This window comes from Diuraphis noxia, unplaced genomic scaffold (assembly GCF_037042655.1).
Source record: "Diuraphis noxia isolate RWA-SAM2 unplaced genomic scaffold, SU_Dnox_SAM2 contig0005, whole genome shotgun sequence".
Taxonomy (NCBI): Eukaryota; Metazoa; Arthropoda; class Insecta; order Hemiptera; family Aphididae; genus Diuraphis; species Diuraphis noxia.
The window spans coordinates 16,853,868-16,881,606 of NW_028301715.1; the positions used below are offsets into that span (position 1 = coordinate 16,853,868).

Genomic DNA, 27,739 nt, shown 5'->3' on the forward strand with positions numbered 1-27,739 from the left:
CGTGCGCAGGAGGGGATGATGGGGGGATATATCCCCCCCATGGGCTTTTTTTTTAGTCTTCTAACGAGTGGATTTTGGATCTCTAGTTCATCAACATAAACATAATACATTTTTATTTATGACATCCCCCCCCCCATACCAAATTCCTGCGCACGCCACTGGGGGCAGATGATGACAATGTGCTCAATTGTTAATGTTTCGTTTCAAGAATCGCATATTGGTGATAGTTCTATTTTGATGAGATGGACATGAGTTAGACCTATTTTCGCTCGAGAGACGGTTACTTAATAATTAGTTTTATAAAATAAAATATGTATATATATACTATAAAGCCTTTGTCGTACTATTTTCGTTTATATATAATTATGCGGCACTTTGCACTGCTAAACTGCAAAACCGAAATAGGCTACCTATATATAGGTATAGGATGTCTTCGGATGTTTAGAAAATGACTTTGGGCGTGTCTCGAGTTGAATAAAGTTGGAAACTTCATCTGCTCTATACGGTACCGTATGATAAGCGATCTTCCTAACTTGTTGCAGTTGTGATAATGTGAGTAACTATTGTTCATGGCGATCTCCTGCCGTTAACTATACGAAAATATATTATATAATTATAATAATAAACATTTTAAATACTATTATATTGTAAAGTTAAATAGATTAATATTAAGTTATATTACTATTGTATTATGTTTTGTTATTTTTGTTATATATATATCAGAAAAAAAAATGAAAAAAAAACTGTTCTGAGCCCAATTGTGGGCGTATACAATTATATAAATAAATATAAATAAATAATGAAAATCGTACCCGATTTTAGACGATTGGTAAACCATAGGTTATTGTTATAAAATAATATTAACAAGCGATGTTCTGTACGTTAATCTGTTGTAAATAAATAAATATGATATTTTGTGGAATGTGTTTCGATAAGAACTACATAATGTTACATTTCCCAATAGTATTGAAAATCTGTAGATTATAATATATTATATTATATAATCACTACAGCCCACAGTGTTCCAGAAATTTGATTTAGGTGGACAAAATTAGAATTTTCATAATCGTTAATTGAACATAAAAATGAATTTAATTTGTTGATAGTCAGTGACTGAATATATAATGTAGGTTTTTAAATTGATACGCTATCGCATACAGTTATAATAGTGAACTGATTGTACTAATAGTCTGAAATTAGATTTTCAATTACCAACTAAATTGTTAGAGCGTATAGTTTTTATACCGTTAGTGTCGTTCGTTGAATGAAGTTAGTCCGTTCATTTTTCTTCAACATTATGGATACACTAGTGGAAATTATGTATATATTTATTTTTATTAAGTTTTGCATGAAACTTTTAAGTAATATGTATAGAAATATTTAAAAATGTAAGATACATTTCTTTTTTAATTATTAAGGATACTAAAAAAATAGTAGTGGATAGTAGAGGTTTGAACTTGGTGTTTTCTATTAGCTTAACTTGTCCTCTAAACGACATTATACTATTTGGTTGCGGCAAGTTGCTACACAATACATAGTACCTATTATATTTAAAAAAAAATATTATATTTTTAAAATTCGTCAAAAATTATATTTCACCATAAAACCTAATGACAAAAAAAAAATAACTTTAATTCAAACATAATAATATATTTATTGTATTATTAGAATAAATAATATACTAACTACTAAGCAGTTTATTTTTTTAATTCTAAAAAAAAAAATGTTTAAATAAAAAAAATAATATTACATATCGTCGGAGTTCGAAAATTTGGTTTAAGGACTTAATGATTGCACAAGGTAAAAACTGAATTTTAAAATGATCTAAGTATCCGAAAAGTAAAACAATTTTATAAATAAACAATTTTGTCCTGCTAAAAACCTTTTCTGGAACACTGTGCGGCCTAAAATAGGCCGTATATCGATTCCGCCGATTTTATATCAACTCCGCCGGCTATTGATTCCGCCGGCTACTGTTTATAATATCTATACACATCGATTCCGCCGGACACTTTTCATCACCCCCCCCCCCTTCACAATGTATATGTATTTTAAAACGTATAGTCTAATTAGAAAGTTTCTAAGTTCACTTATTTAAAATACGTGTCCAAATATTATCAAAAGTAGTTACTTATATACATTTTAATTTTATACCTACATACAGTTATTACTAGGTATCAGTTTATTCAATTTAGACATGTGACCAATTTGATCAAAAGTAGTAACATTTATATATTTTTATTTTGAACTATATAATTATTATAATTTTATAAAATTTAGATTATACATTTTATAATATATTCACATATTAATTAGATTATGCATTTTTATTTTGAATTATATAATTATTATAGTTTTATTAAATTTAAACATGTGATCAAATTTTATGAAAATATTATAAAATTTGATCAAAATTAGTTACATTTATACATTTTAAAATAGACATACATTTGGTGGTGGTGGGGGGGGGGGGATGAACAGTGTCCGGCGGAATCAATTTGTAGATATTACAAACAGTAGACGGCGGAATCAATATGTAGATTTTATAAACAGTAGCCGGCGGAATTAATAGCCGGCGCAATCAATATAAACCTTTTTCCTAAGCAGATAATTTCGGCGGAATCAATAAATCCTCCTAAAATAGTGTGCAGTAATGTGCAGTATGACGCAGTTAGTGCAGTACAAAATGAAAAAGTATGTTGATTATTTTAGTGTTATGTTTAGACTTTGATAATGCCGATAAACTTTGATTAACTTACTGTATCAATAAAACTTTTATGTTTTTAGTTTTGAATTTGAATTTATATGGTTAATTAATAATTATTAACTTTGATACATTACTATATCTACCTCTGATTTACAATAATTGCATGTCAAACAAAATGCAAATGTTTCTGTTTAATGGCTAATTCTGTATGACATTGACATGTTTCATATTATACAAAAACAATTTAACACAGAAATATGTTCGATCTTTGTGACAATCTGTCGCCATAATATACATATATATATATATATATTATAACAATAATGAACACTTAAGCATGATAATTCTATTCTAGTACTATAATTATTCAGAAATTGATTTTGATAGCTCCTTCAAATATACATTACAGGTAAGGGCGTAATAATATTTAATTGTTATCCTTAAGGTTTAAAAAGACAATATAATGAGTAATACAGGTGACAAATTAATATTTATATACTACTCATATAACAATAAAAGTGAATAACTTTTTAATTAAATTATATTAATCATATATAAAAATTTCTGAATTGCTATACTTTATGTTAATAATGGGAATGACCAGAAAATAAATACAAGAAAAACAATACAAAGCTGTAAAGGGGAGGCAGGCAGTTATCTGAATAATTCGATTGACTATTAACCAAAGACATATAACACACCACTCTCCTTAAGTAGGTCATCTTCTAAATAACTATTTCTCACTGGACCTAGGTAGTAGATTATAAGTATCGTGATGCTTTATCCCCGAAATGTGAAAAACTTATTTTGTACAACAACGAGCCTGCAGGATTCAATCACCTATTCTAATAACAATATTTGTGAAAATATAATATAGGTACCGTGTGTCCCAAAAACAGGGTATACTTTATCATTCATTACTCTGAAAATATTTTTTAATTCTATTTGTGGGATATTAAACTAGACTAATCAATTGTAAATGCCTGTATTAAAGTTTTTTTTCACGATTTTGAGCACGCACAACAAAATTTCATTTTTTTTAAATGGCAACCACTATTTTAAATACCATTTTCGGATTGATCAATTTTTTTTCAAGACATTTTGATGAATCAATTGGTATTGTACACTTAAAATGGGCTAAATTAGAGCTATAGGTATAACTTAAAGATCTTATTGAATTTGATTTTTTTTTTAATTGTTCGTATTATTTTCTTTTTAACACCGTGATGTAATCAAAATCATTATTATTGAGTAATACATAGATTATTATTTAATTTTTATTCTTACATATTATGGAATAATATGATTTAAAGTTCAAAATTCTAGTATAGTTAAAAAAATAAAAAAATAGAAATTTAGAATTTTGTTTTCTAAAAATACTTGTTCAAATTATGTTATTTCATAATGTGTAATAACAAAATGGAATAATAATTTATAAATGGTAAATAATTTATTACTTAATAATAATACAACACAAAACGCTGTGGGCGTGGCTTGGAGAGCAGCTGTGACCAATGCCGTGAGCAACCAGCGTTATTTTCACGTTGCGGCCACGCCCAATAGCCAATCACAGCGACGCAGTGAGCAAGACCAGCCTATAAATATGAGTGAAGAGCACGAAGGCCCGAAGGCGATCATTATTCTACTGTACCTGTCCGTAGCAAGACGCTCCCGGGCAGACTTCGTGGCTTAGATTCTTCTTCAGTTCTACTACTCCGTAGCAAGACCCACCCGGGCAGACTTGCGTGGTTTAGTTGGATTCTTCCTTAGTCCAAATTTACACTCTGTTAGTAAAACTCCCCCATATTAAACGGAGTAAATACTTTCATACTGTCCACTCAACTCATGATATACGGAACATATTATACAGGGTGTCCCGTGAGGATTTACCCATTGCGATATCTCCCGAAATAATGTTGATATCGAAATTCTGGTTTTGTAATTATTAGACTCACAGGAATAAGAACTACAATTATTTCATATTTTAATTTATTTTAATGTTTTGGTAAAAAAATTAAAAAATATTTTTTTATTTAATTATTTAAAAAAAAAAATTAAAGATAGTCATTTTGTTGAGTTTATTTTTCTGAAAATATTGAAGTTTCAAAATTTTATTTTCATTTATTTCCTGATTTTTAATATTTTTTTTAGTTTCGAGAAAAATTGTGAATTGTAATGTACTGTAATATGTTATCAAACATGTGACCCGCCGCGCCGCGCGCATTCCCATACAACCGGCCGAATACTTTCCGTGTTCCTAATAGTTATACATTTATAATCATATTTTATTTCTTCAAAACTAGAAAAAATACTAAAAATTTGGAAATTAATGAAAATAAAATTTTGAAACGTCAATATTTTCAGAAAAAAAACTCTATGAAATTACTATCTTTATTATTTTTGGAAAGAATTTATTAAAAATACATTAAAATAAATTAAAAAATGAAATAATTGTAGTTCTCACCCCTGTGAATCTTATTATAAAACCATAATTTTGATATCTCCATTATTTCGTGAGATATTGCAATGGGTAAATCCTCGCGGGACACCTTGTATATATTATGTTCAACGAAAAAAGTAATGCCAAAAACATCTGCAAGTGCCAACAAAAACATCAGGAGCGCTTAAAAGCCAAAAGCAAAAAAAGAAAATGAAGCAAATTCAAATTCGTAAATATATTTGTTGTTGTTATTATTCTTATTCTTATTATATTAATTTAAATTATTTTATATTGAATGAGGAATTTAAAAATTAAATTAATAATAAATTAAATTGAAAGCGAAAAAAGTGTCATGCGAGACGATAAAAATGGCATTGAAAAGTCAGCGTTCTCAACTAGTTAGATGAATTGCTTAAAAGTTCAAACGTCAAATTAAAAAAAAAAAAACCCAAATACAGGTGTAAGAATTATTAATAACACACAGGGAACGATACTATGCAAATAATCGATAATATTTATTTTTTAATTGCATCAATAATCAAAATAAAGATGAGAGGGATGGGTTAAAAAGATGGAGAGAAACCTGCATACGAAAGAAACTTCGTTCCAAACGCGTGTCCCGCGTTCCCTTTTATAAAGTTATAAAGTACAAACGTTTCAATGCATTACAAAAATAAGTTATTTATAAGTAGTTTTATAAACTTTTGATCTGTTGTAGCCGTTGTATACTAGGTATATCTACGTAGTTCGATACATGATGTAATATTTTAAAGTGACCTTACACAGTATACATATGGTGTCTGAACACTTTTTTAGAACCTTCCCGGTATTGACCATTATAGTTTTCTCTTGATTTCTCTAGAAACATTTGACGTCTTTGATCCTACAGCTCTTTCACAAGAAAGTTGGATATGTTTTCAATTTTTTTTTTATAGTTCAAAATAATTCGAGTTACCCTGTACCAACGTGTTCAGCAACTCAATAACTAGCTAACTTGCTAACTCATCATCCCAACCCTCTTATCGTCCAACTTTATCATCAGTCACTATTTTAGGAGATCCCCATAAAATACTAACAAGACAACGGTGTCGTGACCTGCTTATCTAAAAATTAAAAATTAAAAAATTGTTATCACTTTACCTGTGATCTTTATTATTTATAATTATTATGGGTTTATTATACCATTATCATTATTGTCATTATTATTATTATTATTATTAGAATTGCTATCTTCAATTTATGCAGCTCACACTGAAGTATACCTCTGACGGAAGGTCTATTCCTTCTGTATATTGAATATTCTTTATTTTTTTACCTCTTATCACTCCAGTATATTGTTCTAATTATAACAGAGGGTGTAATATGGAATTTTGTTACAAAAAACACAGGAAAAGTTTTAGTAAAATTTATGCTATATTTACATCTACTTACATAACATAATTATGTTCATAAATACAACGAATTAAAAATATTTTGAAAAGAAGCGCATTTTTGATGTGTTGTAGGCACTTTAAGTAGGTAATGAACGCATATAATCAAACTATAAAACGAAGAGTAACTTATATTTGTAACAATTTTTAAACTGTGAGAGAAGTCGAGAATAAAAGTTGTGTTATAACTTTTATCATGTCCCATTTGTTGCGTTAATTTCGAAATTTCGCATATAATGTCAGCATATTTAATTGTGAACAGAAGGCCAATTTGGCTGCTTGTGGAATTTATAATTATATTCCAAGCATTATATTATCAGTTACATGTAAGACAATAAAGGTAATCTAACCTAACCTCAATATGTTATTGAGAATCTAAAAAACATTTTTTTTAGGAATAAAATATTGAGAAAAGTATTCTTAATAGATATGTAAACATTTAATATACTTTATTTTAAAAGACTTATAATTATGTTTTCATAAAAAATAAAATAAAGTACACTACACTTTTGATAAACATTAATAAAATATAAGTAATGGTATTTTTAATAAAAAAAACAATTATCAGATTTTATCGATTATTGATGTCATGTGTAGGTCAAAAAGTTACAGTTTTGATTAAAAGACATTTTAGTTTTATATTTAAAAACTTAAATATCAAATTAAGAGTGTCGAGTCAATATAAAGTTACATAAAAAGCAAACACTTAACATCTTTATAGAATTGTAGGTACTTTTATAATGATGACATACAGTCAGTTCTTATTGTGATTTATTATTCACATTCGAGCACAGTATACTATATAATTGTTGTAATAGTGACGTATTAGTTTTTTTTGCTTATTTTGATTTTTTTTAATTTTTCATTTATTCTAACTGTGAAATTTGTGTATTATGTTTATTATGCTATTATAGTAATAAAAAAAATGTAATTTAATTAATCAGAAAATCAAGAATATATACGCAGTACGGACTAAATAGGTAAGGTATATTGCATTTTTTTTTTGTAAATATATAAAATAACATTCTGTCAGACAATAGTCGCTTTCACTACTGAAAATCTTGCCAAATATATGGCAGTGAATTCTTTTTTTTTAAATTTAAATTGATTTTTAAATTTTGTTTTATCCAGTTTTACAATTGATCCATGTTAATTTTTAGTCATGCTTTATTTTAGAATAGATGTGCTTCGTTTTTGCTTTTTAAAACAATTTTGTGCTTTTTAGTTGGTTTTAATATATTTTAAAATCCTAGCCCTACTCATGACAAATAAGATAGGTATCATCACAGTGACACAGTTGTACCATTAGTTTTGCGCAGTATGCTAATGTCCTTCAACTTCGGCTAATGTCATAGTTCTCCACTTCTGATTGGTTAATTTTGTTTCCCATCATGTTGTCACTATTAGCCAATTTCAATTTATCATCAGATTTCGAATTTTTGTGTTCACGATAATAATTATGAATTAATTTATAAAGAATACAGGTAGTTCAATACCTATAATCAGGGCCGTATTTAGGAATTTGACACCAAGGGGCAACAAAAAAAATACGCCTCATTAATCAGTATTCAAAATACAAATTTCAATTATGAAAAAATTAGCCGCCTTCCCCTACTCAGACGCCCGGGGCAACAGTGCCCTGTAGCTCCCCCCTAAATACGGCGCTGCCTATAATATTAAATAACAACAATCAATTTATACTATTATATACCGTGCTATATTTATATTATAAACATAATTTTTTATTTTATTTTAGAATAAACGGGCTGAGCCTTTTTGTACATGAACAAGAAAAAGATATTGGGTTTCAAAAGAAAGAAAATAAGAAAAGAAAAAAGAAAAGAAAAATATATATTATTAAGAGAAAGATACACGAAGGAGTTAATAGTTTCTTACAACACTATACATATAATAAAATTAAATACTTATAATTAACTACTATACAACTATATCTAATTATAATCAATAAATTAAGAATTTAATTTTCTATTTTTTAATTTTTTTCACGGTTTTTGCCATAGAGAAGTGTTGAATTTGAATTATTCAGCCAAATAAAAATTCTTGAAAAGCATTCTACTACGTATCAAATTTTATTCGGTGACATGAAAGTAGACGGGTAAGGTACACAGAATAAATCAACAGGTAACAAAATATTTTACGGATTACGATGATAAAATAGAGTTTCATAGGTCTTCAATATGAAACGATAAATTGATAACATTTTGTATTTACGCGGCAATGATAACGTCAGCCAATAAGAAGTGGAGACTACGATATAGGCGACGTGAAGAAATATTTGAGCGGGAGCTGCGAATCAAAAAAACTGTAATGAAACATATTTAATTTGTCTTAATCCTATCTACCTATAAACATCCTTACTATGCCACACGCGCGTCGTCGTCTTAAAAAACGATTGACGGACACGGCGAACAATTTCTATCAATTGAGCATAAAATATGCTTTACCATACGAATCGACTTTGAAAAACGCTTTTGTAGTCGTTGCTTCGCAAAGCTCACGAAAAGCTCCAATTAAAATTTGAGTCAACTTCGGACAAAAATCGGATTTGTCACTATCGCTGCTGGTTTTCTTGGGTACCTGTAGACGACCTGTGGCGCTCGTAGGCTTTTTATTATCTTTTAATTTTAAAGTGAAATATAAAATATAATTAATTAAAATATATATTCCTTATATAAGTATAATAGATATTCCTTTATCTCCATTCCTGACAGAAATAAAAATCTTATTAACCCCTCTAGCTATTCTGAATTATCCCTTCTCACCGTCTTTTAATAAACAAATTCACAACGCATTCCCCACAAGTTATTACAACCAATTACCAACGATTACATTCGACCTAATTATGTAATCCACACATCCTTATCTGTATATTAACGTTATTACTATTATTATATTCTTTGGGTTTTTTCTCCTATTCTGTACACTCAATATAATGATCCAATATTGTATTGTTCATTTAACTACGATGTATATTACAATATAATTGTCGATCTGTAATAGTTTATAGGTACCATTGATTAAATATACAATTTTATTATATTATAATTATATATTTAATCAATGTAGGGACTAAAAGCTAATAAAAAAAAAAAAAAAAATAAAAAGCCTGTGAGAAGTCCCAAATAATAATATCACTTTTAATTTTTATATAAGAGGTCAATTTTCATTCTCAATTTCAAACTAAACGTGATTTGCGTAAAATGTGCGATGTAAGACGGAGACAACACTTGCGGGCGTAGCGTCCTCTTGACATAAGGTTCGGCTGATGATGATCCGCAGATGAGCTCGTCAAGTCCCGGAAACTGTTTCGACGGCAGCGGCGGTTTGATACCTTTAGTGATTTCGACGTCACATATTATTATTATTATTTCTGTGGCGTACCTATTCGTTATTATTAAATCCGCTGACGAGTCAGAAAAACCGTGTCATGACTGTATAATTTATTATATATAGGTAGTATTATCTCCATCTTTGTACGCATAATATACTACACAGACGCAGCACAAAGTATATTCCTAATCGAGTTCCGCTGATGTCGACAAACGCTTTTAGTGTAGGTATATTACTGTTATTTTTTTAAATTTTTGTTTTTATTAATTTTCGCGTGGAAACATGCGCCATTGAGTGGTTATTTTTAGTAGTTTTTTCGGCTGTGAGGGAAGGTACAGTTGGTCGGAACACGTTTCTTGTATGACGTGTGGCAAAGATTTGTTGCTAAAAAGCTAGGTGGTCACCCATCCGGCTTCTAGAAACACCGGCCGGTACGTACACTCGGAGGTATTCCACAGTTGAGCTTACGATCACCTCACACCGAGTCATGTATACTACTATTGTTATATTTTTAACCGGAATTTATAAGAATGTAATACGAAGCCCCTAAAATGATGACTTTCGTAACAATAACCAAAATGCATAACCTTGTTTAATTCGATTTTTCTTTATTTCATATGCTGTGGTGTTCTTTTTTATTCTTCTACCTTTTTGGGTTTTCGTACTCAATCAAACAAATCATGTCGTAATATTTCCATACATCGTATTATTATGTTATCATATTATATACTGTACCTGATATTAATATCGCAAATAATAATGCAAGTCAATAACCTTAATTGTCGAGGCGACTTTAATTAATAATAATAATAATAGGTGATAAAAAAAATGACGTATTACTTACAATGTACCTACAGCCTAATTATAATATGCATATTTGTTAACACTACATAATATAGGACACGATGAATAATCAAACGCGTTGGAGGGCGGTTCGGAGATTACGAGAGGTCGTTGCTACATATTTAGTATAGGTATATAAATATAATATACATAATATATAACCACATGCACATAATAATATATGATTGTGATAATGCCGTTGAGTAGGTACTGTTTACAAACCGTGTATACAGGATGTCCCACAGAGATCTGACATTCTGACAAATGAAATAACTTTTGTTCTAATAAATATTTTTAAAAAATTCTTTTAAATATAATCCATAGAAACTTGCGCTACATTTTTAGAATACATTTTTTTTTTTTTAATACTGAAAATAAAAGACTTAAAAATTGATAAATTTTTTTTCGAAATATTCAATATAGCCAATTTATAAATTTGATTTTCAGAAAAATGTATATGGTAAAAACACTTATTTAAGTCAAAAGGCTGATTTTTTTACAACTTTTTTAAATATCAATATTTTCGTTAGGTAAATTATAGTAATTTATAGTTTATACATCACATATTATTAAAATAAATACAATAAAAAAAATAATTAGATTTTAACATGCACTAATTTAAAAATGTTCTTATAAAATATTAAAAAAAAACTTTATTATTATTTGAAATTACAAGGTTTCTAACATAAACTAGATCGTAATTTACTTAACGAAAATATTGATATTTAAAAAAATTGTAAAAAATCAGCCATTTGACTTAAATAAGTGTTTTTACCATATAAATTTTTTTTTAAATTGGATTTACAAATTGGCTATATTGAATATTTCGAAAACATTTTTTATCATTTTTTAAGTTTTTTATTTTCAGTATTAAAAAATAGAAAATAAAAAATGTATTATAAAAATGTAGCGCAAGTGTCTATGAATTATATTTAAAAGAAATTTTTTAAAAATATTGATAAGAACAAAAGTTATTTCATTTGTCAGAATGTCAGACCTCTGTGGGACACCCTATATAGATACCAACATAAATAATTATTATCAAAACGGGAAGTAATTTGCCGAGATTGCTACATTAAGAAGTCACGTAAGTAGGTATAGGCATTCGATTAAATAGATTATATTTATTTATTATTATTATTATTATTATTACTTTTTTTTTTATGAAGATTTCGGTTAGAAGTAGGTAATATTATTGCACAGTAGAACCTTTTGTGATGACGACGCCGGTTGTTGTGAATTGCCGGATTTAACGACCTAACATTAAATGCCCCTGGAAAACTACAATGTTTTATAACATGCTATATTGCTATGGCGTTCATATAACATTAATCATTATGATTTAATGACAATAATATTGTTGTAATGACTCTTTTTTTAAATATATATTCTTTTGAAGGTAATATTCTTTCGTTTACTAAGACAAAAGAATATTTAAAATTCGTTTAATCAAAAACAACAATTTATGTATGTTTATAAAAAAAAATTATAAGGTTTGAGGAATTGAGTGAAGTGGTCGTCCTGCAGTAATGTTATACGTCGACATTTTTGGTGAATTCAAAGTTCAAACAAATAGGTTATCACTTTATCAGCTATACATATAATGACCACACAATATTATACGGCCTCGTATTATTACCAATGGTTTGTAAAAAAGAATAAACTTATGTCTCGATAACATAATACAATATGTAAATTTATTTGAAAAATAGACTTTTCTCATAATATATTCAAAATGTGTAAGAAAATTAAAATATGCAAAAATACGCAGTGTAATCTTTTTTTTTATTAAAAATACCAAATGCATACAATCACCACAAAAAAGTTATGCATTGAATCAGATTTTTCCGAACGAATATGCAAATCGATGCGTAAAGTGCCAAGTTAAAAATAACGATTTCTACTAACCATTTTATTGTTGGAATTATTTTTCTTTTTGATCAAACATTTAAACTCATATTTATTATAGTGATCCGTCTGTTTCTGAATACACAATATACATAACATAAACTTAAAATGACTATAAAAGTAGGTATAAACAATTTATAGAATTAACAATAAATTGTTAACTGTTACTGTACACTGTATATGCACTCATTGAGTTTTGACTTTGTCGTTTCTAAAACCTTTTATACATTTGAAAACCTTAAATAATACGAATGTGACTAAGAAAACAAAAACCAACACAACAGCCATTACGTCCAACAATAGGTATTGATACCACGTGAGGTTCAGAGCGTGAGATCTCAAGTGTGGAGCGCCTTTGTGACGGATCACATATTCCGTCCAATAAACGACCGTCTGTTGTGGCGTCATCGGTCGGTCTTTGAATCGGTCTGAAGCAATTTTTGCGTTTTTCGCGTATCTATTACGAAAAACATAATATTACAGATAATATTTAATAAATCACACTGAAGTATAAATCGGTACTATTGAAAAACGATTGGTGGAAATCGAATGTATAGGATAGCTAGGTAGGTGCCGTTCGCGTATAGTTGATAGGCATCACCGAAGACTTACCTTTCGTCGTTGATGAGTTCGGAAATGGCGTTGGACAGTTTTTCTCTGGTCGTCGACAACAGGTCCATGGATTTCGCCATTCCAGCCAGGACCAAATGTTCAATATTTCTCGGTTGATCGTAAAAAACCGGAATTCCAAGTACGGGAACCCCGCCATCCACAGCTTCGTACACTCCGGACATACCTCCGTGACTGATAAACAGTTTCACTTTGGGATGTACTATAATTAAATATTATATTTTTTGAAATTTTTTTCAGAAACGTAAGACGATCGAGGTTTATCTGTCTATAAAGTGTACTTACATAGTATTTCTCGTTGAGGAAACCATTTCCTGGTCATCACGTTTTTCGGTTTGTCCTTCATTTCACCCTCGTACTTCCACAAAACTCTCTGAGGAATGTCGGCCAACGCTTCTTTAAACGACTTTTCGATATGTTCTGGAAACGACGACACTTTAATCGTGGAACCGAATGTGAATAAAATCACTCCTTGTGGTGAATCTTCAATAAAATCTAATATGTCCTTGAATCGAAAATTAGAACGGTAGGTAGTTATTTAAAAAAAAAAAATTATTATTTTTTATATATTTATGTAGGTATTCGCCAAAAAAGTCATAGACTCTTGAATAAATAAAATAAAAAAATAATTGCCTTTTCGATGAATGCATCAAAATTACGAATAAATCAGTTTTATTTGTAACGTTCGAAATTATACACACGTACACACACACACACACCAGGGTCGTCAATTTGTATAATAAATATATCTATTCAAGTGGGTATATGATGTTCCCGGTAGTATACGATTGAGAACGTTTTACCTTTTTAGCAACGCGATTGAGAACGATTGTCGGCAGATCAAAGAAACAGTATTTCGTACCTTAAAATCAAACGATTGAGAACGATTTTTCGAGCAACGTTGCCATTTATCTTAACTGTGATTTTGATGCGTTTCATTTTTTGCATTTCTTTGACAAAATAATAATAATAAATAATAATAAATTATTATATAGCACGACAAGGTATCATCGATAACCATTTTATCATAGCCAGGCCTTTCCGCTCAAATTACAACCGTTATAAACATATAAACCATACATACATACATAGGTACAAGTTATCGTCGATAACAACAGCTAGGCCTCGACAAGTATTACTGAATTAGTAACCAATTAGTACGTCCAGAACTAAACAAGTAACAATACTATAAAATATAAAACTTAATATACTTATTTAGTAATAAAGATAGTAAATACGATAACGCGGTTTACGTATCTGCGTAAAACCAAAATATTGCCAAATTCAGTTGTTTGGTGGACAGTGAGCGCGGTAACAACGCATTATAGGTAGTGTTATAGTGTAGGTATGGTATAGTGTCGTATAATGGAAAACTTTAAAATCATAACGTCTGAACGCGGAAAAGATCTTATATTATTAAATAATGATAAATATTTTTTCGCAAGAACACGCAAAAACGGATTAATGAAATGGAAATGTTCCAATAACAGTTGTAGTGCCGTTTATTAACGGAAATAGATAAAACTTTTCATTCGTCAAATGGCGAACATGTAAATCATGCAAGTAATAACAATCAAAAAATTGAAAGACAGATTTTGAGGGAAAATTGTAAACGAAAAGCTGAAGAAAACACATCGACAAGACCGTTAAAATTTTAATCTTGAAAAAATGCCTTAAGCTGAAAAATATATTTGTGATAAATGTATTGATTTTACAAAGATCCGTTTGTTTACTTTTATTTATCAAATTAATTTAATTTATTCTGTAACCAAAAACTCAAAGTAATATAGTAATTGATATCTTTTATATACATATATTGTATATTTTATTTCTATTTTGTATTTTTAACTAGGAAATGTGGCAACGTTGCATATAAGTTATCAGGTAAAAACGTTCTCAATCGTGTTATTAAAAAAGGTACTGCCGATAAGGACCGTTCTCAATCGTGTTCTACCCGATGTTCCCTCCTTTGGGTGGTGATATGACGATAACACCGCCGTGCTGCAAGCCCTCTCCTACTGCCGCGATCTCGAATAATGATATCCGACGCGAGAACAATTATTATATAACTTAATATAAATATCGGCCAATGTTTTTTTTACTTCTTGTCTTGTTTTTGTCACCGTACTCGACGCATGTATACGGAACCAGCTCCGCGTACGAAATATATTTTTTTGTATATCGTTCTTTGGAACGATATGGAGTAGAACCTCAACACATTTCCGGTGCACCCGTGTGTAGGGTCACCGAAGACCGGTGTTTCCGAATCGCGGACAAAAACCGTAAAAACATGTGATTTGCGGACAAAATCTAAAAAAGTAACATACGAATTGCGGACACTGCAAATATAAGATATTAATTGCGGACAAATTACCTATTATTATTTTTAAGTCTCCCTAATATATATCAATTGATCGAGGCCCTAAATGAAGTACAGACTAGTAGCTATACGAAAATGAATTGTTCTGCAGTGCGAAATTTAAAACGAGCAAAAATAACTGTTGATAAGGAGGCTTTTATTAGCAATCAAATTTTGCAATATTCACGTGGTGAAATCAGTAGAATATCATATATACAGGCTGTTTCAAAAAATTTTTTACCAAAAGATCTATAAATACTATGACGATAATCTATAAGTATTTTATAAACAATTTTTGCTACAAAATTAAAACATTAAATAATTTAACAACATTTTAATAATAACGATTGCTCTTTTACAAGACACAAATATTTTTAACCCCACCTACCAACTTTTTGGTAGCTTGTCCTAAGTCCTGAAAAAGTGGTGAAGGGAAATATTTGTGTCCGCAACTCACCTGATTTGAGAAATGTGTTTGAGAAAAAAAACTCTGTACGCAACTAGTACTACGATAACGAAACTCGTGTCCGCAATTGTTATGTTACAATATTGACCTGAATAATTTCGTCCGCAACTAGTATGTGTCCCCGAAGACATGGGTCGGAGTCCGTAAGTACCGCAACATATATACATATATACATACATGACATTAAGACACCTTGGCCGGTATTCACAACAATTTTATGATATAATATACATATGAATGACATGTTTTCTATTATTATGGTCATCACTATTATTATTAATATTTTGTGATACTATTATGCGTGGCAGCCCAAGGCGTGCCGCAGTCGTAGGGTAGGTACGGTACATAAGGAGAATTATTAAATATTATTATTACATAATCATCGTTAACCCTTATGCCGTGGCCGGCCGCCCGTAGTATGGTCGTTCTATCATTTTACTATAATTGTATTGTCTATTAGGTGCGAAGTGTCACACACGACAATAATATTTAATTTTGTGTTACCTTTGTTATTTTATTTTCCAAACAAAGTTTTTATGCCGTGAGGCTTTTCTTTGTTTTAACTTAATTTTATTCTTATTCAATAACCAATATAATTATTAATAAAAATAAACTGTGGTGTTTTTATTATTTCAAAAAATCCAGAGTACTCTGACTTCGGTCTCGGACTCTGGTTGGCGACCTTACCGATTGGACCGGTTGTCACATAACACTCCAAGTCTCCAACGACCTGGTATTACATACATTATGCGAGATGTTATATATTCTTTGAAACGATTTAAAAATTGAACACGAATAAGTTGTAAATAAACAAATTGCTCAAAAAATTAACAACTGTTTTTAGCTGCAGTTATGTACTTAAAAATAACAGTTTATATTATTTACCCATACGGTTTTGTAGCATTACGTAAGTACCTACATATAACACTGATCACTCTCAATGTCTGTGGATTCTAAATCAACTTATTCATAACGAATTTTAAATATGTTTTCAATATTTTTAACGGTATTTGAGTTAGGTCGGTACGGCGTAGAACACGCACAGGCAGCGGCGCCCTGCAGGCAAGCTAACAAATAATGCAATTGCATCAACTGCATGACGTGTGCAAGAGGAGGGCGGATATGGAGGTCGTTCTCCGACAAACATAAATTTGATAACATGATATAACCTCAAATATTCTCCATAACCAACATAATTTTCATTAAATTAGCGTTAGGGAAATTTTGTACAAAAAAGTAAACAAATTTGTAATCTGAATCGTTGAAACTTAAAAGCTCGTTTTTAAAAATAAAACCGCTTAAAAATAAAATCTTTGAAATTAAGGCCATCTAAATCCAACTATATTATAATGCTCTATTATTTTTACTTTTGTCATTATTGTAGACTCCACAAACTTAAATTTTGTAGTAGATATATCTTTATTATAAATAAAATGTAAATACCATGGCTAAATACATTTATAATACGAATATAATTTAAATACTATGGCTAAATGCATTTATAAATTTATAATATAAATAAAATTTAAATACATAATATATTATTATTTATTATTTTTGTTTGTGTATTAATGAACATCAGATGAGAAAAACACAGGGCTGGAAGTTGTTTAATGCATAATTATATTTTATTATAAAATATAATAAAATAATAAAAATATACTGTTATGAAAAAATGTAGATGATTATCCAATTCCTCATTGAAACGCCACCAATATAGTTTAAGTCCATCTGGTATTTATTAATGTTTGTAATATTCTTTTTAAATTTATCTTACTATTATTTATAGAACTATAATAATTGTTGAACCAATTAAATTTGATTGCATTTATTTACAGTTATGCATTTATACTTCAGTAGCTTAAAATATAAAGTATATTAATTGTATATGTTTAATTATTATGATACGTTTAAATAATTAAAACGATTTGACATTTTTTTTTTCATGGTTGGTCACTCTGACTGTCGGAGAAAAAGTTGGTTGTTAACATTTGTCGGAGAACGGCCCTCGGTCGAGGAGGGTGGGTGTATCGTGTGTATGCAACTACAGGTGTCGCAAGGTAAGTTATAAATTTAAAACATAAGCCATACCTACTTTATGATAACCATTAATTTCTTTGAGCTGCAGTGATTAAAAATATTTTTTATGAACAAAAAATCGGGCGGTCGCGGGTGCTCTTAAGAATTAAAATACCTCTTTGTGTGTGATGCAAGTGCAGTACCTATTTGAAAATGTTGCGGTGAAATGTTTTCGAAACGTTATCGATCACTTACTTTTGGTATGGTTTTGGCGGGTTTCAGATGTATGCCGCCCACGTACACGACGTTCGGCGTGATCGGTCTCGAAGACTCGGTGATGTAATGACTGTTCTGGAATATGATCGACGGGTTAACGGTCGGCGTCAGGTCGTACGGTCTCGCGTCCGTGAACCAGGTGACTAGCTGGTCGTACCGAGTCCTGGCCAAGCTGTACGTCAGCAGTCCCGTGTTGGTCAACCTCTGGACGAACGTGCCGGGCACGGCGTGGTCGGCCAACATGTTGGAAACGGAAGCCGGGTTGGACAGGTGACCGGTGAACGACCGTTCCAAGAAGTTGGTCATCGGCGACGGGATCGAGTAGATCACCGGCAGGCCGAGCGCGTCGGCCAGGTACGAAACGCAGTCGATGCCTAACGGCTCGATTATGAGTAAGTCGTACCGGTCGCGTACCCCGGAAGCTATCAAGTCGGCCAACTTCCGGTTGCCGTAGACCGCGTCGCAGTAGAATCGGATCGTTCCGGATACGATATTGATTAATGTTATCGGATTGCTAATTTCCTGGATCATGTGCATCACGTCCATGTCGAGCTTCATCGGGAATTCGAGAGACGTGTCCACCTCCGTGTAGTTGGTCCGATTGCCGTCCGGAAACGGTGTGAAAACAGTCACCGTGTGTCCGGCTTCCGTCAGCGACCTGAGCACCGAACTCATGAAGTACCAGTGACTCTTGCCCGCCACCGTTTCGACGGCCAATATTCGGGCAGTGTCGCCAAACGGGATGATGGTGCACACCGACAGCCACGAGACCAGCGAGGCCATCGCGATCGACCCTTTCATCGCCGCCATGCGAAGTTTTATTTTCTTTACTGGTAATACGGTGTGTGAGTTACGGTCCAGTTCGGTTACGATGTTTTCGAACAGCCTCGGTATCGAGCAGCTATCGATTGTTGGCACCACGCGTATATGTTCCAAGTTATCGAGGAGTTAGTGCGCGCGCCAAGTGCTCCGGACTCGAACTACAGCAGCGACTTGTTTAGTGTTTAGCGCGTTATCGTGACATGATCGATGGTAACTGCAGTTAAATATTTCAAACAATTTGCGCATTCTAACATTATAGTACATTTAAAAATATTTATTGCATCATACTCAAATGGACCTTAACCATTTTCGTAGCAGTATAATAATAGTGTTATTTGTGCAGTGTACCTACGACTACGATTTATCAATCAAACGCGAAATAACAATAATTACGTCTGATAACTTCTGTTCGCACGTTTGTTTAGCTAAAACTGGTTTTCAAAGCCTGTTCGATTGCTTCATTACTTTCAAACGAACCGAAAAGTTGTGCAATGATCGTTCAAATATTGGGATATTATAGCCGTACATTATTATTACGCCCATGTCAACACTATACTCATTCATGTTTTAAGAAGGAATGAAACAGAAAACGTAAGACTATTACGTTTATAACCAACCATTATACGTACCAAGTCCATTGCCGAAACCAAAACTTTTTTCCACTTCATTATTATAATATGGTGCGTTCCATAATAGTATAGTAAGTATAGGTATGTATAAATATGCGAGGCGATTTCTATCTATTTTTGCGCTTGTCCTTGAATCTGTTTCATTTTTTTGAATAATTTAACTCCGTATAATATATTATTATAGTGTTCATAATATTACAAAAGAGATATGAATTAAGTCAATAGGTAAAAAAAATAATGTCTTTATTAAATTTTATTATAATAACGATTCATTCTTTTTTTTTTTTTTGATCTTCTTAATAATTTTAAAGGAATTAAATAAAATACAGTAGAACCTCGATAACTCGAACCTCTGTAAGTCGAACTTTCGATAATTAGAAGTTTTTTTCGCCCCTGATATTTACTATATTGTTTAATCGATACATTTTTTCTATTTTCTATTGCACATTTTGTTTATTTTAGTAATCCATTTATCACCGGATTATACACAACAACCATGATATTCTAACATAAACATAATATAATAACGATAGTAATAACAGTTTATATAATAACAATATTAAAAGTAAAAATTATAATAGTAATAGATAAACACTGCTACACTATCCGTATGTAATGGTGTAGTATTTGTTATCACAACGATCGTTGACTATACTCACTGAGTCTTGACTTTGTCGTTTCTAAAACCTTTTATACATTTGAAAACCTTAAATAATACGAATGTGACTAGGAAAACAAAAACCAACACAACGGCCATTACGTCCAACAATATGTACTGATACCACGTGAGGTTCAGAGCGTGAGATCTCAAGTGTGGAGCGCCTTTGTGACGGATCACATATTCCGTCCAATAAACGACCGTCTGTTGCGGAGTCATCGGTCGGTCTTTGAATCGGTCCGAAGCAATTTTTGCGTTTTTCGCGTATCTATTACAAAAAACATAATATTATAGATAATATTTAATAAATCACACTGAAGTATAAATCGGTACTATTGAAAAACGAGTGGTGGAAATCAAATGTATAGCCGTATAGGGTAGCTATAGGTAGGTGCCGTTCGCGTATAGTTGATAGGCATCACCGAAGACTTACCTTTCGTCGTTGATGAGTTCGGAAATGGCGTTGGACAGTTTTTCTCTGGTCGTCGACAACAGGTCCATGGATATCGCCATTCCGGCCAGGACCAAATGTTCAATATTTCTCGGTTGATCGTAAAAAACCGGAATTCCAAGTACGGGAACCCCGCCATCCACAGCTTCGTACACTCCGGACATACCTCCATGACTGATAAACAGTTTCACTTTGGGATGTACTGTAATTAAATATTATATTTTTTGAAATTTTTTTCAGAAACGTAAGACGATCGAGGTTTATCTGTCCATAAAGTGTACTTACATAGTATTTCTCGTTGAGGAAACCATTTCCTGGTCATCACGTTTTTCGGTTTGTCCTTCATTTCACCCTCGTACTTCCACAAAACTCTCTGAGGAATGTCGGCCAACGCTTCTTTAAACGACTTTTTGATATGTTCTGGAAACGACGACACTTTAATCGTGGAACCGAACGTTAAGAAAATCACTCCTTGTGGCGAATCTTCTATAAAATCTAATATGTCCTTGAATCGAACATAATAATTTTGCTTAATTAATCATTGTAATTCATGTGTGTATATTATTATTATTTCCAGTAAATTTATTACCGACTAAAGAAAATCAAATATCCGTTTTGCAAAAAATTGTTTCTAATATTCGTAAGTATATTTGAACACGAATAAATTTTGCATCTAAAAATTATACACAGTTACCTAATTATATGTTTTTCATCCTTTCGCCCTTTCGTATTATAAATAGGTATTTTATGTAAAATGGACAATTATTTGTTACTTCATCATACATGGTTAAGCGAAAAAACCTTCCTATTGTAATTTATTCATAATCAATTAAATTATATCTTGCATTTAAGCATACATTTTTCTATTTTTTCGTTTCTGATTAAATAGTCATTTTTACTTTATCTAATAATTTTATTTAACTATAACTAATATTATATTATTGTTATGCAACATATTGGTGGTTAATAATCGTGTTTCAATCGTCGACATTTTAACCTGTCGATAATTTGTCTTTCGGCGTTTGTAATCATATCATATCATATCCATAATAAGTTGAGTGTAGCAAATTTATGTTAATATTTCATGATTAATTTTTCGACAGCTAATTATTGTGTAATAGATAATAATATATTTCATTATAATATATAGATAAATATTATAGAGGTAGGTGTGTATTTTTTACCCAGAATTCATAAAAATTGTGTACACGATGATTAGTCTTCGGTATTTAACATCATAATAAGTACAAAAATATTACAGTGAGGTAAGTATAGGCCACTTTCGATTATTCAAAAGAAATTAGAAAATTTAGGAAGGTAATTGACATTTTAATCAGATGTCTATTTATTATTTATGCAAATATTTTGGTTCGTTTTGAGCATTTTAAATTTAGTTACAATAGATGTTCAATGTTTATATCTAATTAGATTGAAAATATAAAACCAGAATTTTCATAAATAGTTCATAATATACTGTAACCAAAAATTCAAAAAAATTAAAAAAACATGAACACGGTTATTTTTTACAGATTTTTTAGTGTTCAAATTTGGATGAAATTATATTTTAAAACCAAGAATAATTATTTAGTAATTTTGTTGCAATTCAAAAATATTATTTGTGGATACTTGAAAATTTTAGAGTACCTATATATATATAGATAGTTTATATATATTTTATACACACAATATTATTACATTTTCAAATGCAATATTTTTGTTTAATATGATTTTAACCAACTGTAGTAACCACCTACCTACTAATGACTTTAATTTATATGATAGCAAAATAAATTACTTTAATAGTTTAATTACAATAATATCATAAAATATATACTCAGTATTATTTAAAGTCGATCAACTGTCTTCGCTCAAAATGGTTGTTCGCATACAATTATAGGTAATCGTTTTATCAAAAATAAAACAATTTGGGAACATCCGACAAATCCTGTGATGTAAGACGAACTGTTGATGAAAATCAATTATTATTTTTGTTTTGCCACGAACATTAAACCGCGGATGGTCGCAATGTTCACAGGATTAAACTCCCGGCCCTTACACGCGCGGTCGGGATTTAAAAATCGCTTACTTTTGGTATGGTTTTGGCGGGTTTCAGATGTATGCCGCCCACGTACACGACGTTCGGCGTGACCGGTCTCGAAGACTCGGTGATGTAATGGCTGTTCTGGAATATGATCGACGGGTTAACGGTCGGCGTCAGGTCGTATGGTCTCGCGTCCGTGAACCAGGTGACTAGCTGGTCGTACCGAGTCCTGGCCAAGCTGTACGTCAGCAGTCCCGTGTTGGTCAACCTCTGGACGAACGTGCCGGGCACGGCGTGGTCGGCCAACATGTTGGAAACGGAAGCCGGGTTGGACAGGTGACCGGTGAACAGTCGCTCCGAGAAGGTGATCATCGGCGACGGAATCGAGTAGATCACCGGCAGGCCGAGCGCGTCGGCCAGGTACGAAACGCAGTCGAAGCCGAGCGGCTCGATTATGAGTAGGTCGTACCGGTCGCGCACCCCGGAAGCTATCAAGTCGGCCAACTTCCGGTTGCCGTAGACCACGTCGCAGTAGTATCGGACCATTTTCGACATGACATCGATCAACTTGAACGGGTCGCTAAAGTCGTGGATCGCCTGCATCACGTCCATGTCGAGCTTCATCGGGAATTCGAGAGACGTGTCCACCTCCGTGTAGTTGGTCCGATTGCCTTCCGGAAACGGTGTGAAAACGGTCACCGTGTGTCCGGCTTCCGTCAGCGACCTGAGCACCGAACTCATGAAGTACCAGTGGCTCTTGCCCGCCACCGTTTCGACGGCCAATATTCGAGCAGTGTCTACAGACGGGACGATGGTGCACACCGACAGCCACGAGACCAACGAGGCCATCGCGATCGACCCTTTCATCGCCGCCATGGTAATTTTTTTACACTTGGTAATACGGTAATATTGGTATACGGTAATAGTGATATACGGTGTGGTGACGATATTATCCTATTGATAATGGGAATGATAAAAATATCGCAGCACGCGAGTCGTTGCGCGCGCGATGAGCTCCGAACTAGGACTGCTGTAGTAGGTCGAGTTTCGTAAGTTTTTATGCATCTGACGGGAACTGGTAGGTATATGTTTAACATTCCATATTGTGTATTTTTTATAACTATCACGCACGGTGACCACACTGTAAAAATATTGCAAATAATTAGTGCGTTGTTTCATTATTCCATTTTTACATAATTACATCATAGGTAGATCTATAAAAGCGTTTTTATGTCATTTTTATCATAATAATAAGTGTTCGAGTTTTCAATCTAATCACACGCGAAATAATAATTATTAAAATCGGCAGTTTGTTAAATCTAAAACCGGTTTTCAATGCTGTTTCCATTCAATCGTTACTAATGATTAATATCGAATATACAATATATTGATAGGCCATTGGTATAATTTTACTGCTGAAGTTCTATTTTACAATCATTTACAGAACTTTTTAAGTGTTTTGGTAAATAGATGAAACCAATGGTAGCTAGGTATAGCATTATACGAGTATTTATCACTGCTACGCGCCTTAGATGTTCAGTGTGTTTACTCTTTGTAGACTCAAAGGTTTGTTATTGTTTGTACAGACGATGAGACGAGTATCGCCATAATTATATTATCACGCTCATATTGCAATACATTTGTGTTTTGAACAGATACGAAATAAAAACATAATATTTGACGTGTTATAACATTTTATTTTAATAACAATCATTGTACAGACCGAGATTAATGTCAAAATTAGAACTTTTTTACGCTACTTCATATCATCATAAATGCACTAACGACTATCTACTGTTTTACACATATAATACTATATAACATATACTTGTATATCATATTATGCGACGCATATCTATTTATAGTAATACGGCGGAAATCTAAACGGTAGCCTCGAATCCGTCTCCTTCGTCGACTCACAAATTGTTATAATATTATATCGTATAATAACTATAATATATAATATCATTATAGTGCTTATACAATATTATACCAGCTGTTGAGATGATTTTAAGGTCCCGCAGCAAAAAACTAAAACAATTGCCTAAAAATATTAAAATGAATTGAATCGATGGGTAAAACTATCATGTCTGATAAAAACCTATTATCGATAATGACTCGTTCATATTTTTTTTTGTACCTTCTCAATAATTTATCGGAATTAGATAGCAAATGTCGGAAACTGGAAATGAAATACGTGTTGTGGTGATGATAAGTTTATATTAGATAATATTTAAATATGATATAGTTAATTAAAAAAATATCAAATAAAACATTGACCTTTTTATTTCTCGTTATCAAGCATTGTATTTATCATATCAGTGTACATATATTATTCAATAGTGATAATACTATACAGGTTGATCCAATTAAGTGGGTATGTACACAATTTATCTCGAAAAGTATTACTTGTTTTTATTTATTGGTGAAAACACTATCAACTTTTTATTTTCAAATGGTAACATATAATTAAAACATCACGATTTAGTGAAACCGTTTTTTTTTTCATGAATTTAAGGTTTTAACATTTTTACTTTTCGTTGATTGGTCTTCGAGACACAGCTCCTCTAAGTACCTCGAATATTAGAATGATGATCTGTACTATCAAACTCAATAATAGTAAGAAAACGATCTCAGTTTGACTTATACGACCTAGGGACACGCAGGGTGTATACAATATAGCTTTATCGCATCTGTCTTTTTATCTTTCGGGCAGAAAAGACTCGATCAAGGCTGAATAAATATTGGTAATATGTTATTATTAATAAATACGGTAAGCTGCTTGTCTATAAATTAAAATTTAAAAATTAACGGTGTTTACTCGTATAGTCATCGATAACTAATAACCGTCAATCACGATACGCGTTTGAATTAGCCAAACTATCTCAAAACGGTCTCAAGTCGACTGCAGTATATATTATACAGTTGTCAGACCTAATCATCGTCGAATGTATTTGGTTTTCACAGTTGAATTTCGGCTAATCTCTGGCCGATCGTCCCCAAAAGGAACGACGTCGCACGCAACAATTATGTGTCTGAACCGGACGCTGGGTCCGACTAGTCGCCGTCGATTGCGGATGTTAAAATATAATCAATTTGTATAGTAAGTTGTTTAAAAAAATACGTAAAAATGATTCCAAAAATTAAAACGACAATCTAGCTTTTATATCAAATCACATTTTACATTATTATATTCATTGTTTTCCGTTTACCTAGCTATATATATATATATATGGATAATATAATTATTAAAATTTAGTATTCACAGAGGTAGGTACAAGTAAAATACTTTTTTAAAGTAAGTTATTGAAGCGTCAAACACACACGTTGGCCAAGTCCAGTAATGGGTTTGAGAGCACAATGTTGGTGACGATGACGAATCGATCGTCACCTCCACGGTTGACTCACTTTATTTCGCCAACCCGATGGTTTCCGTAGTCTAAGTAATCATATGACTGAGGAGTAGTATTGTGCAAACAGATCTTCCTCTGTGCTGTCGGTTCTAAAAAGGAAAAAAAATAAAAAAAGTAATCATATGATAGTAATAATAAAGACATTTTAAGAGATAAAAACGATCGTCTGTATAACGTTGAACGCATCGTGTAATTAATTGTAGTCTTAAATAATGTGTGCGATTAAAGTCAAATTGAGTTTTAGATTTAAAAACAAGGTTGATCAATAAAATATAATAATATCGGTGATCGTAGCTCATGTACTTTTATTTTACAAGTCAAGTGATATACAAGGTGTAACAGATAGAACTGACTTTCGGAATAACTTTTGTTCAGATAAATATTTTTATTTTTATTTTATTTTTTGTTTATTAAGACATAATAATATTTTTTATATTTATTTTTAGTACTGAAAATAAAATTTGTTTAGACTAATTCAAAATAGCCTATTTGTGAATCTGATCATAAGAACGATTTTGATGGTAAAAAGCTTTATCTATTTCAAGTAGTTTATTTTATAGATTTGTTTTGGTTAAATTAATTTGGAACGCAATAACTTTTTTAAAAATATGATTTTTGAAAATTTGCTGACACGAGTATATTTCTAAAATTATTTTCTAATTATATATTATAAACAATTTTTGTCACACGTTTAATTAACGTAATTTCTATACAATCGGCGGATTCTACGATTTGGACGATATTCATTTTGTAGAGGTTTTTTTCTGCGATCACCGAAATTGACCTAAATATAATATTTCGTTTGTGATATATAATGACCGAGTGAACATGGCGGCAGCTATACTGTACGAAAACATAACTATACGTCCTACGCCATATTATTGCGATGTTATCGGAAATCGGAGTAAATAAGCGGAAACAATCCGTACGCGTGTGGTTTCAATTTAATATAAAATAAATCACCGCGAGTGAGCGCAGACCGCCGATGACCCGTCATACATCATCGACGCAAAAATAAAATTTCGCAAACTTTTTCGCCTCTATCGAATAATATTATACCGACACAAGTCTGCAGTGTACTGATATTTTAACATTTTCCGTCATTTTCAGTTGAAATATTGACGAGCTCACGAATACATTCCATTCAACCTGCAGCACTGCAGTGGCACAGTTATTTCTAGGCCTGGGATTGCCCTAAAAAATCTCAAAAAATTTCCCCATAAAAAAATGTAAGCAAAAATGACTTATAAACTTTAAAAATGCATTTATCGCTTAAAAATTGGAAAAAAATACTAC

The 27,739-nt window shown here is 31.5% G+C and overlaps 2 protein-coding genes and 1 long non-coding RNA gene across 3 annotated transcripts in view; all 3 read right to left on the bottom strand.

The window, feature by feature from the left end:
* Window positions 1–12,535: 12,535 nt before the first annotated feature.
* Window positions 12,536–19,580, bottom strand: LOC107162972 (UDP-glucosyltransferase 2-like). The gene is made up of 4 exons (XM_089228416.1): window positions 18,409–19,580; window positions 13,595–13,814; window positions 13,292–13,511; window positions 12,536–13,136 (listed from the first exon to the last, which is right to left on the bottom strand). The coding sequence occupies exons 1-4, from the start codon at window positions 19,237–19,239 to the stop codon at window positions 12,866–12,868; spliced, it is 1,542 nt and encodes a 513-aa protein (XP_089084542.1). The 5' UTR covers window positions 19,240–19,580; the 3' UTR covers window positions 12,536–12,865.
* Window positions 19,581–20,106: 526 nt separating this feature from the next.
* LOC107162971 (UDP-glucosyltransferase 2-like) lies at window positions 20,107–24,069 on the bottom strand. The gene is made up of 4 exons (XM_015510175.2): window positions 23,076–24,069; window positions 21,275–21,494; window positions 20,972–21,191; window positions 20,107–20,806 (listed from the first exon to the last, which is right to left on the bottom strand). The coding sequence occupies exons 1-4, from the start codon at window positions 23,904–23,906 to the stop codon at window positions 20,536–20,538; spliced, it is 1,542 nt and encodes a 513-aa protein (XP_015365661.2). The 5' UTR covers window positions 23,907–24,069; the 3' UTR covers window positions 20,107–20,535.
* Window positions 24,070–26,305: 2,236 nt separating this feature from the next.
* The window catches only part of LOC149054972 (uncharacterized), a 30,992-nt gene continuing 29,558 nt past the window's right edge, over window positions 26,306–27,739 (bottom strand). Inside the window, exon 3 of the long non-coding RNA XR_016192171.1 lies at window positions 26,306–26,532. This is a non-coding gene — a long non-coding RNA (uncharacterized LOC149054972). The remainder of the gene's footprint in view (window positions 26,533–27,739) is intronic.

What these genes read in the sequence shown, in the direction of transcription:
- LOC107162971 (XM_015510175.2), bottom strand. Translation starts at nt 23,906, where the DNA reads ATGGCGGCGATGAAAGGGTCGATCGCGATGGCCTCGTTGGTCTCGTGG. An exon ending in CCGCCAAAACCATACCAAAA is followed by an intron (nt 21,495 to 23,075) that starts GTAAGCGATTTT and finishes GTTCGATTCAAG; the next exon opens with GACATATTAGATTTTATAGA. An exon ending in GAACTCATCAACGACGAAAG is followed by an intron (nt 20,807 to 20,971) that starts GTAAGTCTTCGG and finishes TTTTTGTAATAG; the next exon opens with ATACGCGAAAAACGCAAAAA.
- LOC107162972 (XM_089228416.1), bottom strand. Translation starts at nt 19,239, where the DNA reads ATGGCGGCGATGAAAGGGTCGATCGCGATGGCCTCGCTGGTCTCGTGG. An exon ending in TCCTCAACGAGAAATACTAT is followed by an intron (nt 13,512 to 13,594) that starts GTAAGTACACTT and finishes ATTTAATTATAG; the next exon opens with TACATCCCAAAGTGAAACTG. An exon ending in GAACTCATCAACGACGAAAG is followed by an intron (nt 13,137 to 13,291) that starts GTAAGTCTTCGG and finishes TTTTCGTAATAG; the next exon opens with ATACGCGAAAAACGCAAAAA.